General features: G+C 34.4%; 1 protein-coding gene across 1 annotated transcript in view; it reads right to left on the bottom strand.

Moving 5' to 3' along the window:
* PCDH15 (protocadherin related 15) overlaps positions 1-18,124 on the bottom strand; it is a 1,039,293-nt gene that overhangs the window by 323,311 nt on the left and 697,858 nt on the right. The window contains exon 11 of the mRNA XM_067710150.1: positions 6,623-6,731. Coding sequence (XP_067566251.1) covers positions 6,623-6,731 — 109 coding nt within the window. The remainder of the gene's footprint in view (positions 1-6,622; positions 6,732-18,124) is intronic.

Here is an 18,124-nt window from a genome sequence, read left to right on the forward strand (position 1 = left end):
TCAATAGATACAGAGAAAGCTTTCGACAAAATTCAACACCCATCTATGATAAAAGCTCTGCAGAAAGTAGGCATAGAGGGAACTTTCCTCAACATAATAAAGGCCATATATGACAAACGCACAGCCAACATCATCCTCAATGGTGAAAAACTGAAAGCATTTCCAGTAAGATCAGAAACAAGACAAGGTTGCTCATTCTCACCACTCTTATTCAATATAGTTTTGGAAGTTTTAGCCACAGCAATCAGAGCAGAAAAGTAAATAAAAGGAATCCAAATCGGAAAAGAAGAAGTAAAGCTGTCACTGTTTGCAGATGACATGATACTATACATAGAGAATCCTAAAGATACTACCAGAAAACTACTAGAGCTAATCAATGAATTTGGAAAAGTAGCAGGATACAAAATTAATGCACAGAAATCTCTGGCATTCCTATACACTAAAGATGAAAAACCTGAAAGTGAAATCAAGAAAACACTCCCATTTACCATTGCAACAAAAAGAATAAAATATCTAGGAATAAACCTACCTAAGGAGACAAAAGACCTGTATGCAGAAAATTATAAGACACTGATGAAAGAAATTAAAGATGATACAAATAGATGGAGAGATATACCATGTTCTTGGATTGGAAGAATCAACATTGTGAAAATGACTCTACTACCCAAAGCAATCTATAGATTCAATGCAATCCCTATCAAACTACCACTGGCATTTTTCACAGAACTAGAACAAAAAATTTCGCAATTTGTATGGAAACACAAAAGACCCCGAATAGCAAAAGCAATCTTGAGAACGAAAAATGGAGCTGGAGGAATCAGGCTCCCAGACTTCAGACTATACTGCAAAGCTACAGTAATCGAGACAGTATGGTACTGGCACAAAAACAGAAAGATAGATCAATGGAACAGGATAGAAAGCCCAGAGATAAACCCACGCACATATGGACACCTTATCTTTGATAAAGGTGGCAGGAATGTACAGTGGAGAAAGGACAGCCTCTTCAATAAGTGGTGCTGGGAAAATTGGACAGCTACATGTAAAAGTATGAGATTAGATCACTCCCTAACACCATACACAAAAATAAGCTCAAAATGGATTAAAGACCTGAATGTAAGGCCAGAAACTATCAAACTCTTAGAGGAAAACATAGGCAGAACACTCTAGGACATAAATCACAGCAAGATCCTTTCTGACCCACCTCCTAGAGAAATGGAAATAAAAACAAAAATAAACAAATGGGACCTAATGAAACTTCAAAGCTTTTGCACAGCAAAGGAAACATAAACAAGACCAAAAGACAACCCTCAGAATGGGAGAAAATATTTGCAAATGAAGCAACTGACAAAGGATTAATCTCCAAAATTTACAAGCAGCTCATGCAGCTCAATAACAAAGAAACAAACAACCCAATCCAAAAATGGGCAGAAGACCTAAATAGACATTTCTCCAAAGAAGATATACAGACTGCCAACAAACACATGAAAGAATGCTCAACATCATGAATCATTAGAGAAATGCAAATCAAAACTACAATGAGATATCATCTCACACCAGTCAGAATGGCCATCATCAAAAAATCTAGAAACAATAAATGCTGGAGAGGGTGTGGAGAAAAGGGAACACTCTTGCACTGCTGGTGGGAATGTGAATTGGTTCAGCCACTATGGAGAACAGTATGGAGGTTCCTTAAAAAACTACAAATAGAACTACCATATGACCCAGCAATCCCACTACTGGGCATATACCCTGAGATAACCATAATTCAAAAAGAGTCATGTACCAAAATGTTCATTGCAGCTCTATTTACAATAGCCCGGAGATGGAAACCACCTAAGTGCCCATCATCAGATGAATGGATAAAGAAGATGTGGCACATATATACAATGGAATATTACTCAGCCATAAAAAGAAACGAAATTGAGCTATTTGTCATGAGATGGATAGACCTAGAGTCTGTCATACAGAGTGAAGTAAGTCAGAAAGAAAAAGACAAATACTATATGCTAACACATATATATGGAATGTTAGGAAAAAAAAATGTCATGAAGAACCTAGGGGTAAGACAGGAATAAAGACACAGACCTACTGGAGAACGGACTTGAGGATATGGGGAGGGGAAAGGGTGAGCTGTGACAGGGCGAGAGAGAGTCATGGACATATATACACTAACAAACGTAAGGTAGATAGCTAGTGGGAAGCAGCCGCATGGCACAGGGATATCAGCTTGGTGCTTTGTGACCGCCTGGAGGGGTGGGATAGGGAGGGAGACGCAAGAGGGAACAGATATGGGAACATATTGTATATGTATAACTGATTCACTTTGTTATAAAGCAGAAACTAACACACCATTGTAAAGCAATTATACCCCAATAAAGATGTTAAAAAAAATAAAATAAAAAAATAAAATAAAATGTGTTTCTTATAGATAGCATGTAGTAAGATCATGTTTTTCTTTTTCTCTTTTTATGTATTGTGCCAATCTGAATCTTTTAATTGGAACATTGAATCCATTTACATTGATTGTGATTACTAAAAAGATGTTATTTACCTCTGCCATTTTGCTGTCTTCTATATATCTTAGGCCCTTTTTGTTCCTCTATTGTTCCATTACTGCTTTATTTTTCATGTGTACTGTTTAAATTCCTTTGTTTTGTGCTTTACTATAAATTTTCAAATTATGTAAACAATTAAATTGTTAAACTATTCTCCTAGTGGCTATGCTGGGAATTAAGATTGATGTCTTAATTTACGGCAATCTAATTTGGACTAATAGCAACTTAACTTCAATAGTATATAAAAATTTTACTCCTGTATAACTCATTTTACCTTTGCTCTTTGCTGTTATTATCACAAGTTACATGTTTCTACTTTGTCCATCAATATAGATGTATAATTATTGATTTATGATATTTTCTTTAAATCAAATAAGAGAAAGAAGAATTACTAACATGTGTGTGTGTGTATGTGTATATATATATATATATATATATATATATATATATATATAAAATGTCTTTTACACTTAACTATGTAGTTATTTTTACCAGTGTTCTTTATTTCTTCATGTAGAACTGAGATACTTTCTATTGTGCTTTCATTTCAGCCTTAGGTCTCTACCCTTCAATATTTCTTGTAGCAAAGGTGTGTTACTGATAAATTCTCAGATTATCTGGGAATATCTTAATTTCTCATTTATTTTTGAAGGCTATATTTGCTGTATTTAGAACTATTAATGAACATTTTCTTTTTCTTTCAGTTCTCTGAACATGTCATACTAATGTATTCCAGTATCCATGTTGCCTGATGAGAAGTCGGGTTATAATTTTATTGAGAATCAATTTCTATTATAAAGTCGCCTCTTTTTTGTTACTTTTGAATTATTTTTTGTCTGTGTCATTTGACAGTTTGATTGGGATGTGTCTAAGCGTGGATTTATTGTAGGTCTATTCTCTTGGGGAGTTCAATTAGCTTCTTGGAGGTATAGATTGTTTTCCTCAAATTTAGTTTTTGATCATTACTTATTCCTATATTCTTTCTGCCCCTTTCTGTTCTCTCCTTCTGGGACTCCTGTTATGCATAAATTGGTCCACAGAATGGTATTTTTTAGGTCTCTGAAGCTCTCTTTGCATTTCTTCATTCTTTTTCTCTTTCATCTTCTCAGATTTGGTAATTCAATTGACCTCTCTTCAAGTTTGCTGATTCTTTCTTCTTCCTGCTTGAATCTTCATTGAGCCCTGCTAGTGAATTTTTAATTTCAGTTGTTATACTTTTCAACTCCAAAATTTGTTTCCTTTTCATAATTCCTATCTTTTTGTTGATATTCTCTATTAAGATGACATAGAATTGGCTCAGGCTACTGTGGGTAATCAACAGCAGTGGCAGTAATTCCCCCATTGATAATAATGATGGTAGGACCAGTGAAGGGGTTGGCTTTTTACACACATCAGCATCCACATCCTCAAGTCTAGTAATCCGACTATCAACAATGTGTGAAAGTAGAAGAGCTTGCCACCTAGCAACTGGGAAAACAAGCTCTGAAGGACACATACATTCAGAATTATCTGGATGGACATAAGGGAAACTAAGAGTTCTGGAAAAATAGGTAAAATCAGAGCCATGGGAACCCTGTCTTGTGGCAGAGGGAAACGGTTTGTGCTTCTATTCTTAACAGTTTTGCATGACTTAGGAAACATACTTTATTTTGCTTCCTAATGGTAATAACAACATCAACTATCATTTATCGAGTGCTTTTTTCCAGGCACTAATATTTACATGAATTAGATCAAATTCTCAAAACACTTTTACAGAAAAGTCTATTTTGATCAATCCCTTTGTCAAAGGTCTATTTTAAAGAGGAACAATCTGAGACAGAGAGATTAAGTAACTCGCCTAACATTATATGAATAGTAAGGGTTGAAGTCAGGATTTAAACATGGATAGTACAATTCCAGAGGCTATGCTCTCAACACTTACAATGTCCTCTCTGCCTTTTAGAAGTGTACATACTATGAAAATATATCAATTTATTTAACTTAGCTGTGAAAGCAAAGTTAATGATAGAGGTTATATATATTATGTAGTACTATCCATTATCCTAATGTTGGAGGTTGATGAAACTTAACGTCATTATGTCATTTTTCTGTTCTAATTCCTGCATTGGTTCCACGTTTCACTCAGAGTAAAAGCCAACAAAGCTCAATAGTATACAAGACTATATCTTCTGGTCGCCCTTATTTCTCATACCCTCTTTCTTCTACTTCCCCCTCACTGACTCCTCTCCAGTGCTACTGGCCTCATTGATGTTTCTGAAACTCACCAGGCAAACTCCTGCTTCTATCTCTGCCTAGAAACTCTTTTCCCAGATATCAACATGGTTAACTCCTTCAAGTTCTATAGGATTTTACTCAAATCTCACCTTTTCAATGAGACATATCTTGTTCAATCCTATTTAATACTGCAACACCCCTTCTGTACCTCTAATCCCATTCATCAGCTCGATTTTTCTCATAGCACTACCATTTATTTTGTATAATAAATACATTTATTTACCACATTAATTGTTTATTGCCTGTTTCTGCTGCCCGAAAACCAGTGCTACAAAGTGAGGAATCTGTCTTGCTCAACAGAGTAAGCACTCATTTATTCAAAGAGATTAAATTTTTTAAAGTGAAAGAAACATGAATATCAGTGGATACTATCCCATTCTGAGTAACATGGTTCCCCAAGACTATCTTTAAATGTAATGCTTTGGACTTTGCACAGGCTGCATCAACTATCTAAATAATTTTTATCCCATTTTATACTTGAAAACCCCTCTCTTTCTGCTAAAATAACTCTGTCTAAGCAATTTTCTTAGAAATCCTTAGTACTTTACTCCCATGAGACCACATGATATGTGGCTCATACTTTATTTGTAGTACTTAAAACCATGTATTTTAATTTATCTTTTGGCATGTTTCTATCCATAGACTCTACCCCTCCCTAACCTAGAACATTTATCCCTCATCTTCGTATCTATAGCATCTAGCATAGTAATTGACATATTGTCAAGCCCTCAGTTAATAAAATAAACAATAACTATTTCCTTTTATGTATACCAAACCCCCTACAGACTTAAAAGAGACTTCTGTTTATGTTTATAAGCGCTTTTAAAAAGTTTAATCGTCTTATCTATACAACTGACTTATAATACGTATGTAGTTCTAGACACCAAAGGCTTGAAACAGAATTACTTAAGTTTTCTTTACAGACAGCATTTCTAAGTAGGATATAGCATCATATTTTGAAATCTGTCTAACGTCTCTAGGTGGTTGTGTTGTTATATATGTGTACATGGGGTGGGAAGGGGTTAAGGGTAAAGTTAAATTCCATTGAATAGTTGTTTTCAAGCATACTTCACAAGTGACCTTCTTCATTAAGAGATGTATGGTGTGTTTTACATATATCTGTCTCTCTGGAGACTATAAATCATGCAAAGCAGCAACATCCATATTTTAGCAAAAGCAATTCAAGAAGAGTGACATGATCAGATTCTCATTTTTGCTTTTGGTACAACTGGCAGATATGCACAAGAATGGATTAAAATGGCTTCTGTGAAATTGTTCAAGGAAAAATTAACCAAGGGTATAATGTTTCCTTGGGGTAACACGATCTTTCTCTTTCCTTTTGGCTCCGATAGCTCTTAAATTTAAGTCACATATTTTTAGAATTATATAATGGTATCCAACCAATGACAAAGTACTAGTAGAGCAAACAGTGTAAGTTTTTCAATTCACTTTCAATTTTTTCTTAGAGAATTCTTTATGAGGTGATACAGAGGAAACTACCAATAAGTGGATTAAATCCTACTTTTGAAGTTGTTTTGCTTCCTCAATAAAAGTGTTCCTACTTGTTGTTCTACAAATTTCACTGAGACTAATACTAAAGAAGAAAAATGGTTATTTTTAAATGGTTATTTTTAAATTAGTTTTACATAAAAAATAATTTCAATAAAATTTCTAAAAAATAATTTCTAAAAAGAAAATCTTTGTTATTAAAGTTTTTTTAATTTGAAACATTTTTTTTCCCTACATGATTCTAGAGCTATAACTGAGAGTGCAAAATGTTAGCAGATACAAACCAACAAGGATGGAATAGAGGATGCCTGGCCTATCTGATGGCGGCTGAATATTCCGGTCCTGATCAATGGCTTTGATCGGTGGGGTAACAATGATGGGGTTCAATTCTTCCTGGAAAAAAAATCAGAGAGTTTAGTTCAGCTTCATTACCTCAGAAGGAATTGACACGCAGATATTGTAGTCTGGACAGCTAGGTAACACCTGAGCCAGCAGTTAGACTCAGATTTCAAGATTTGTAGTTGAACACCATAGACTAGTTAATTTTGAATCTGAAAAAAGGACAGACATTATAATAATCTCCAAGAGTGGCCTTGCCTGTTATTGTGGAAAAAATAAAAACAAATATATTCAGAGACAACCCTAGAAAGGTAAACTGAGCTCAGAATGACTTGTATCTCTGGCATATTATCTTCAAATATTATAATTCTTAATTTTAACTGATTCTAATATCTACCCTTCTCTATATATAATATTGGACTCATCATTGCTTGGATTTGTGGTCTGTATTTTAATCGAATAATTTTATAGCATTTAGAAAGAGAACAGTTACGTTAAAATAGTAAAAACTTCACCATCAACTATAAATATATTCTAGCACTGATAATTAAGTGATTTGAAATTTTAGCAAACTATATAATTTAATACCTAAATAATTGAACTTATCAATTATTAAATTACTGTCATTGCATTTTATGTGTTGTTTACACTTAGAAACTTCTCTTTTTCAATATCTTTTTAAAAACCCACTTAATATACGTTTGATATTTAAAATCTAGTATAATCTCCCTTTAACAAAAAAAATAAGATTTAGACTACATGAAAGAAAATTTGCTGCACAATTGTCAATAACAATTGGTCAATGTCAATTTGTGGACACTGTTATTCTCATCTCATGTAATATTGTAAGTATACTATTTCCCAGAAGCTTTTGAAAATATTTAGCCAGATTCCTGTCTCTTTCTGTATGTTAACTAACAGAGAAAGGAAAAACAAATCTAACATGTTCACAATACTCTTATTTAGACACATATATACTTAACATATATTCTTAAGAGGCCAAACTACCATTTCTATTTTTCTTTGATTAGTTTTGCTTTTTTCAAGTGGCAGAAATATCAAATCATTTGAAAAAGTGCCATACATTTTGAAATATTTTTCCTTTGTGAACATTTTAAAAATGTAGTATTAAGGTGGGTGGCATGGGTCAAGCTGATCACTTTCAACTTTTTATGTGATCATAGAAGAAACACAAATGGAACAGTCACATATATCTTTGAAGCTTATAAACTACAAAATATATGATGTCTGGTTCTTTTCAAAACCTTCCAAACAGTATTGATAATTTTCTTTTTTTTAATTTTTAAAATTTATTTATTTTTTTACTGAAGTATAGTTGATTTACAATGTTGTATTAGTTTCAGGTGTACAGCAAAGTGATTCAGTTATACACACATACAGATCTATTTTTTTTTCAGATTCTTTCCTCTTATAGGTTATTACAAAAATGAGTATATTTCTCTGTGCTATACAGTACATCTTTGCTTTGATAATTTTCATCCTTAAAATGGGGGAGCAAAGAGCACACATGTGAAATACTCATACAGCCATGGCTCATGAAAATCACATCAGTTTCTGCCTGATCACTGGAACTTTATGCACATATTCAAACAAACAAACAAAAACACCTCAAGGAACTAACAAAAAATACTCTTATTATTTCCATGTATTCCAATATGTATCTGAAGAATTTTCAGGTATATTTTTTACCTCACAAATTGTGACTGACTGTTGTATCCAAAATGTGCATTTGAATATCCTTTCAATTGCATATTTGACCTTGATATATAAGGCTTTTTTTTTTTTGGTCACCTTAATGTTTTAAACATATACCACTCTGCCTTACATTTAGACCCTATTAATATTGTCTCACTGAAGAAAAGTTCCTAATTTTAACATAGTCCTATACATTCCTTTCTCTTTTCATTTATACTAGGGGGTTTCCTCTACCTGCACACATAATCTGACCACCTGAGGAACAGTTGATAATTTTCCCTTATCTACATCTATACAGAGACTATTGTGCTCATCCATATCAAAATTTATTGAACATTCTTGCTGACTGTACATCTGAGTTTCCGTGCCCATAACTTTCTTGAGAGCAGGGGTAAGGCTGATTTATATCTGTAGCACCAGAAACGTATGGGGCACACAGACATTCAAGAACTGTTGAATAAACGGCTTCTCAGCTCCAGATTATTTAGAGTATTCTTGACCCATGGATCCTTTCCTTTCTCTCTGGGTTCCTGTGGGACATCCAAATACACACACTGACATTTGATAAGTATCTTTTTATAACTCCCAGATCTTTGTGCTCACAAAGTTATTGCACCCAACTGGAGGGAAAAATAATGTGTCCATGGGAGTGGATCAAAATGCACAGATATGGGCTCAGAGTTTTTCACTGAGATGGCCTTTGGGTGTTACAGTAAGTAGTCTCATAAATATTCCAGTAGATTGAGTGGTGAACGTCTGTATCCTACAACAAAACATACCAACCTTGCTAGTAAGTTTTCAATAAGCTATTTAATTCCTCAGAGTTTGAATCCTAATTTTCAAAGTGAGATTAATAATATCTACATTCAACAATTAATGTGAGGATTCATCAAAGAATGTATGTAAAACAGTAAGTGGCATACTTAATACATGGAAATTATTAGTATTATCAAAATTAATATTATTTTTAATTGTGTAATATTGACATTAAACTTGCCTCCAAACTATAAGCAGAGAAAGAGATGGAAAATTTTAATTTCAAGTTGGAAGCTTATTTGAAACCAGATCTTGCATATTTCCTGAAAACATGACACTGACGTGAATCTTGAAGGTTTTATTTAGGATTACAAAATTGTTCAAATGTTTCAGGGAATGAAGGGGGACTATCTATCATTGCTATTTAATTTTAAACAGAGATTTGGATGTAAAACCTGCAAAGCAAATTATTTAATGATTATACTTAAACACAATTTTAAATAGTGTATCAGGGAGTTGAATGTTCACTTAAAATGAACATTTCATTTTACTTTATTAAAAGGAAGCTTCAGTGATATTCCTTTTCTGTAGACTCAGACACATTACAATTTCATATCCAATTTAAAAACTCATTCCCCACCCTTTGATTAAAGAAATTTGTGATAACTCTTTGATTTATAAATATTCTGATGAGTTATATAAATGTATCAAGCACTTGCTGTGTGCAAAGAATTCCACTAATTGTTCAAGAAGTGTTAAAAAATAGGTAATAGTTCTGGAATTATGAAGGAGCTCACAGTCATGAGGATGGGGACTCAAAGTACATGAACACAATTTAGAAAAATATTTATAAAGACATTTATCAATAAATATTAAAAGAGAGCTCTGGTAGAAAACTCATATGATCAAGTATTATGAGTGAATTAGTCAAAATAACAAGAATCAGAGATAATCAAACACGTGTAGCTTAAATAAAGCAAATTTTGATTCATATATCAAATGTGAAATTAATAAAGATAAAAAATATGCCTGCATTTGATAGAGGCTGGATAGGGAGTTTAAAAACATACACATACAGGCTTCCCTGGTGGCGCAGTGGTTGAGAGTCCGCCTGCCGATGCAGGCGACACGGGTTCGTGCCCCGGTCCGGGAAGATCCCACATGCCGCGGAGCGGCTGGGCCCGTGAGCCATAGCCGCTGAGCCTGCGCATCCGGAGACTTTGCTCCGCAACGGGAGAGGCCACAACAGTGAGAGGCCCGCGTACCGCAACAACAACAAAAAAAACACACAGGGGGCTTCCCTGATGGTGCAGTGACTAAGAGTCCGCCTGACAATCCAGGGGACACGGGTTTGAGCCCTGGTCCAGGAAGACCCCCACGTGCCGTGGAGCAACCAAGCCCGTGCGCCACAACTACTGAGCCTGCACTCTAGAGCCCGCGAGCCATGACTACTGAGCCCGCGTGCCTAGAGCCCGTGCTCTGCAACAAGAAAAGCCACCAAAATGAGAAACCCGAGCACCGCAACAAAGAGTAGCCCCTGCTGGCTGCAACTAGAGAAAGCCCCCGTGCAGCAACAAAGACCCAATGCAGCCAAGAAATAAATAAATAAATATTAAAAACACACACACAATTGATGATAGATAGATAGATAGATGATAGATAGATAATCTAGGGCTATTTTGAGGAGAGTCATTAAAGTGCCTTTATAAACAGTGCAGTTTAATTTTCATATAGTTGGCAATGGAAAACTTCTACAGGTGAATAGCGAGTGTATTTTCATCATTCTGATGAAAAAAATCATCCTAGAGTGTCTTGTAGGTACAGAATAACAAAGAAAAAATATTAAAAATTGTACAACCCAGTAATAGCCACTGTTAATATTTTGAGGTATTTTCTATCGGTATTTATCTTCTGTGCATCATCTATCTACCTGTTTACACAGTGATATTTCACCACTTCGCATATATAAATTTTGTTGATTATTTTTACCTCACATATTATAACCACTGTTCTAAGTCAATGCATCTGCTTTTCAAAAAAACAATTTGCAATAACGTGCAACCTCCACTAATGTTATAATGTTAGTTGTACTTTTTTTTGTGTGTGTGGTACACGGGCCTCTCACTGTCGTAGCCTCTCCCGTTGCGTAGCACAGGCTCCGGACGCGCAGGCTCAGCGGCCATGGCTCACGGGCCCAGCCGCTCCGTGGCATGTGGGATCTTCCCAGACCGGGGCACGAACCCGTGTCCCCTGCATCGGCAGGCGGACTCTCAACCACTGCGCCACCAGGGAAGCCCAGTTGTACATTTAGGATGCTTATATTGTTTAATAACACATATAATGTATTCATTACTGCGCTGTGTCTTTAATTATATTCCTACGTTAAACTCCTGGATGTGGAACTTCTGGATCAAGAAATGAGAGCATGTTGAAGTCTTTCAGACAAATTGCCAGATGGCTTTCCAGAAAGATTGCAATGATTTATTTCCTCCTCAGTAGTGTGTGTTTATAACGGCACATACTTGTCGATACTGAGGGTGATATATATCTGAAATACTGTTAATAAATATAAAGTTAAATTTTACATTTCTTTGATTGATAGCATAATTTATTTGATATATTTATCTGTGTTTCTTCTGTTCATTTACTTTGTCTATTTTCTTTTTTAAATTTGGTATTTTAAAATTTTATTTCCATGGCATATGTGAATAGCACAAAAATCAACACTTTGTCATCAGTCTTAAAAATATTTTCAGTATGTTGTTTGCCTTTTAATATTATTTGTTTTTGAGATCTAGAAGCTTGGTGTTTTTATGTATTGAAATATATCCCTTTTTCCCTTTTTGATTTCTGCTTAGATAGTCTTTCATCCTCTGAAAGTCATATAAATGCTGAATTTTATTTACTTTCAGTTATTATGGTTTCAACATTTTAAATTTAATTCTTCAGTCTATCAAGACATCTGAATAGTAAAGACAATATTCACCAAACTGTGGCTGGAATTTTAACCTTTTTTTTTTTTTTAACAGAAGTGAAACCAGTTTTAAAAACTCTTTGCTTTCCCCCTTTTCTGTGTCTTAAATAGACATCTGTATAAAATTTAATCGCCTTCGAAAACCTATTGAGCCTATGTTTCTCTCATATTCTATTACAACTGCTTTAATATCTTAATTTATCCATGTCTTTAATGATTTAAAATAGAAATTGAGAGTTCCTCTATTATATAAGGTTGATGAGGTTTAAAATTGTGTGTGTGTGTGTGTGTGTGTGTGTGTGCATGTGAAAACTAGATATTGGAAAGACACACAGTGATTTAAAATAAGGAATTAGGCTCCAAATAATCTAGATTTACAGAAAAGTAGCAACAAAATTGATGGAGACAAAGATGATAAAATGCCAAACAAGAAAATGCCATCTAATTGCATTGGTTAATGTCTCAAATTTGTCACGAATCTTCTTCCCAGTCCCAAACACACACACACACACAATTTTAGATATGAAATACTGTATTTTTAATTTAATAGACCATATAGACATTTAATACTAGCTAAAGAAAAAGATGTTAATGGTATTTTCCAGTTATATTTAATCTGATATATTGAAATTGTTAAACATAGAATCCATTGGTGTATAAGTTTACAAAATGTATACTAGCAGTAATTATACCCACATTTCATTTTGCTTTGTACAAACATTCCTGAAATTAATAAAATGGATAATATAAATTAGTAATTTTGGATATCCAGTATCTATCTATCTATCTACCTATAAAAATATCCCAGGCACTGAAAAGACTGAACTTATCCTACTTGATGTTGATTTGGAAGACAAAATACCTTAAACTTTTGATCTGTTTCTTGTTATTGAAAGTTGGGTGAAGAAAAAGAAGCATCTCTTGTTAACAAAAATATCCACTGTCTCACCCCAAGTTTATTCTGCATGACTTAACCGGCAGAGAAGAACTTGTAAAGCTATGCAAGTCTCCTCTTGACAAACAGAAAATGTATAAAAGAACACTAAAATGGAAATGTACACCAGAATACACTAGTACAATAAGGTTCTTAAAAAAAAGAAAGTTTCTAATGCTTTATAAATGTTCATCTTTTGATAGATAGGCCTGGTGGGCTTATAGTTTGCCTCACCGAATAGTATATGACACTTGGCAGAATATGTATAAGAACAGCCTAGAGCATGATTTCCCATGTGCTCTTACCCAACTCCCACAGATACTGTCTGACTCATAAACAGAATGGGAACTTCGCCCCAAACTAAACCATTGCTGACCTTTAAATCCTCAGCATACTGAAGGACTCCGGAAGAATTTGGCTCTTTTTGTGGAAGCACAAACTGAAACATTTAGTTTTAATGTTTGAAAAAGTATGACCTGGGCCTGTTTTCAGACTTCTATTTTGTCCTTGCAGTAAAGACTACTACTTTAAACCACAACACGGGAGCTGTTGATAACTCTGGATGCTGATGCCTGCAGGGCACTGATAGATGATTCATAAATCTTTTCCAAATGGCGTTCTTGATATTTGCCCACAGGGTCTCTGGAAGCATTCACCAAACTTTTCAATTTTGCTTCAGAAGTTCAACGTAATGGTTTTTTCTCTCCCATTCCTGCTTTGGTAGCAAGTATGTCTTCCACGTAGGATGTACTTATTTCCTACTATTGAAATTTTTCAAAGTGTGATACCATCACACTTGCATAAGAAGTGTTTGATTAAAATAAAAATCACAGTTGTTGGGTATGACCTCAGAAAACAAATATAATCATGATGTGTGAGCACAGCTTTAGGTAATCTGCATTTTGAAAAAGCTCCTCAGGAAATTTTTATGTACAATAAAGATATATGCAAAAAATTTTGTACTCTTCTAACCCTTTCTGACAATTTTCCCCAATTCCAGACCTGTATTTCTTTCTCCATACTCTAAAAAAGAGAGATGGGCAATATCTTAATGGATGTAGCAATTGCATGTTACTTCCTTTGTAACTTTACTGAGACAACTCCTTATATTACATTTGAGCCTACATTGTACTGGCCAACTCTCATGACAGGACATCCTTACTTGTTCTTTTGATTCCTATTGTTGAAAACTATGATTGTACACTTGTGATAAAATGTTTCTAAATAACAAAATCTGAACAACTGGGCAGCCTACTTTCAGAATCCTATTGCTAAGTTTACACCCAAAAATACCAGTCAAAAGTAAAGTATTCAAACTAGTAGAAAGGTAGTGCAAGACATTCACAGACACATTCAACTTAACTGAATGTATATGTTATGTTTCAACTGAATTCAGTTAACTAATGAACAAGCACAACTACAAGTAGCCTGGTAATTAAATATGGGGGAAAAGTGGAGTTTCAAATGGAAACACATTTGCACTATCCAACAATGATGTAATAAAGAACAAGGAAATTAATAATGAAGTACTTTTTTTAAGAAAAGGGGAATCACATGGTCAGCTTTGTCTACTTAGAAAATATAGGATATAGCTTATACTAATCAATTAATCTGCAGTTATATACTGAAAGAAAGTAAAAAAGATGGGAAGTAGAATAAAATTTATTGATATGCTACTTGTGCCTGATTCTATATATTTAATTGTCAGAACACCACTGTTATAAAATCTGTCAAAAACCTTGACAAGTGGTATAGTTGGAATCAAAATCTGACTCTAAAGCCTTGCTTTTTGGAGCTCTTTGATTTTCCAGCATTATGTGGGTAAGGCCACTGTTTCTGGTCCTCCCGTACCTGTCCGACCACACCTCCCACTACTGTATTTCTCATTCCCTGAACTCGAGCACATCTGGCTTTATTCTTCTGATTTTTCTACAAAACTTTTTATTGACAAAATTCAATATATAATAATAAGAGTACTTTTAGCAATATAGGTCTACTAAGGAGGAGAATGGAATTCTTTTTAGGGGAAGATAAGGTTTTGCTTAATTGGAGTTTAAAGTTAGTGTTCTCCATCATCAAATAGATTGCAAATGTTTATCTGTAAAAACCATTCTTTTCTCATGAGCCTAACGAAAACAAACATCTGTCCAGATTTGGTCTGTGGGTCATGGTTTGCAACCCATGGCTCAATTCCTGAAGTCTATATTCTGAAGGATAGGATTCAAAGGTTTTCCAAGATTTGGCTACAATTTACTACCTTTCCATCCTATTTCCCACTACTTCCATTACATACTACTCTAGTCAAACTAAAATACTTATCATTCACTGTAAACCACCTACATTTCCCCCAGATTCACCCCTTTATTCATGCTGTTTCCAACATGAGCGCTCAATATCAAAGTAGTTCCAGGTTCTGCTCAAATGACACCTCCGTTTTTAAGTTTATTCCTGAAACTCCAGTTGGAATTGACCCTTTATTCCTTTGAAAACTCATAGGACAGGTGTTGCCAGTTTCAGATCACTTGTACATGTTTTATTTCTCATACTAGACTCAGATTCTAGAGCACAAGTACTATGGTTTGTTCATTCTGGTATTTCTCTCAGTATGTAGCATGAACAGATGTTCAAGAGAAAATTGTAGAATTCAAGATTGAACACAGAGGGAGAATGATTCATGTTAAGCTTCCTGCTAATGCTCTATTCTGAGCTGCTTCCCCCTCCCGTTTCACTTCCAATCCATTTGTAACTGGATCCCTGTATTAAATTCCTTCGATTTATTCACATGACATGAGCTGTTTCTCTGACACATATAATTAATATACGTGCATATAAACCACAAGAATTAATGCCACTCAACCATCCATAAAAGTACAAGGAAGGAGAGCACTGAAACTAAAAAGTTCCTGAAGCAGTAAGTTAGATAGGAGTTTTCCACATTTTTTATTTCTCTTATAAAAATGTGCCAAACTGTTCTGTTTCCAGTGTTTTTACATTTGCTATTTCTTTAGCCTTCCATCTCATGACTCAGGTCTCAACTCGAATGCCCCTTCCTCAGGGAAGCCTTCCCCTGACCACTCTAGCTAACAAAACCCCTTCATACATTTGCATTCATATTACTCACTATACATTGCATTTACCATATTATGTATCAGTGCCTGAAATTATTTATTGAACTTTTAATTTTCTGTCTCTCTACACTAAAAGGTACTCTCCCTGAAGGTATATGATCACAATCCCTATATCCATAGTACTGAAAACACTGTCTTGAAATAAAAGTCTCTCTTATTCCCTCTCCCTCCCTCCCTCTCTCTCTCTCTCTTTCTCTCTCTCTGTCTCTCCCCCCTCTCACTCGCGCCCTCACTCTCTTTCTGATGATAGAGAGATAGATAGATGATAGATAGATAGAATGTACCTATCTATAACTAATGAACTAAATCTTTTTTGAGTGAAAAAAATAAGGTTTTTCTTGTTAAGGAGCTTAAAATATAACTATACAGTACACCTAACAATTAAAAGCAGTGCATACTGTGTGGAACTTTCTACTAAATTATTCAGAAGGCAGAGGTTGGTGATATCAATGAACCTAAGGAATGTGAATATTACTTATTTTTGCAGAGTGTTACAGCCTATCATATATTTTATTTTATTTGAGTTTCACAGAAGCAGTGTGATATATAGCAAATTAGCCAATATTTTTACAGAGAGGTTAAAGGATATTAAATGCACAAATCCAACGGTAAAATAAGGCTCCCTAAAGAAGATAGAACTTGTGGAAGATATTACCTCCTTTTGTTTATTTTTCAGAAATATAGAAATACTCAATTGGGAAAAGTACATCAAATGAGGAGCTAAAAATAAAAAACCTGCTACTATTAGGACATGTATGATATTTTTTGATATTTAGTTTGTTAAAAACATCACAGATTTATTTCCTAAAATAAGAAATTTGTTTTTATATGTATAGGAGTTTATACAGATATTCTTTCAGTATATTCCAGTAAATCAATGGAGCTAGAGTAAGATGTCATATAAATATGTTTAGCCACTGGTTTCAAATAAAGTCATACAATGGAAACATCTGTTTTCAAGAAACATACTTGTGAAACTAACATCACATGGAAGAAATTTATATTTGCCCATTTTATATGTACAGATAATCAATTAAAAGGTGTTGAAAACGGCTTCTATATGCATAGTTCTGTGCATGAGGCCTGGCCCAGAACTGACCTATTAGATGGCATCTGTTCAGAGCCTAGAGATGAAAACAATCTCAGATGTTTCACATGTAAAGGATAATTGGTAAATTGGTAAATTCACAATCTCTCAATGATTCTTTTCTTTTTTGGGGGACATCCTCCTGTGGTCTGATTTTTACGCAATATTCCAGAGCCATTTCTGCCAGTGATGAAAAACTAGAGATGTGGTTGCTTAGATACAACAAATCCTGTATAGCCAAGGGGAATCTGAAGGTCAAAGAGTGAATTAGATTGATGTGTTGCTCTTGTTTGAAAGCAGAATTTATTTGTTTTGCTGATGAAGTAGGAAAATATGGACAGCCAAGGAAGCGAAGATACACTATTTTTGCTATAGAATGAAATTCACCAAAAATAAGAGATCAGGAAAAGAAATAGCGGATATTATTATAGTAATAATCCACTTAGAATTGAGAGACTGTGAACAGAAACATTTACTATTTCTTCCGCCAAAATGGGTCGAGTGACAGTTTCAACTGAGGAAAAATCCCACACTAACCATAAACATAAATAACTGCTAAAGGTCAAGCAGAATGACATCATAACACTGGCTTAGGGGCAAAGTTAGAAATACAGTGGAGCTAAGTGCTGAGCTCACTACATAAAAACAACCTTTGTGTAAAAAGGTATCTCCTTAAATCTATTTTTGAAACACCTGTTTATGCACTTAATTTTTTCTAACAAAATAAAATAACTTGATAATAAGAAATAAAGACAATAAAATAATAATCAGTATGAATAAAGTCTCAATAGGGACAATATTTTTCAATAACTGATAGCCATACTTCTCCAAAAATCTTGTCTAGCAAATACT

The sequence above is a fragment of the Pseudorca crassidens genome, chromosome 16, assembly GCF_039906515.1.
Source record: "Pseudorca crassidens isolate mPseCra1 chromosome 16, mPseCra1.hap1, whole genome shotgun sequence".
NCBI classification, from domain to species: Eukaryota; Metazoa; Chordata; class Mammalia; order Artiodactyla; family Delphinidae; genus Pseudorca; species Pseudorca crassidens.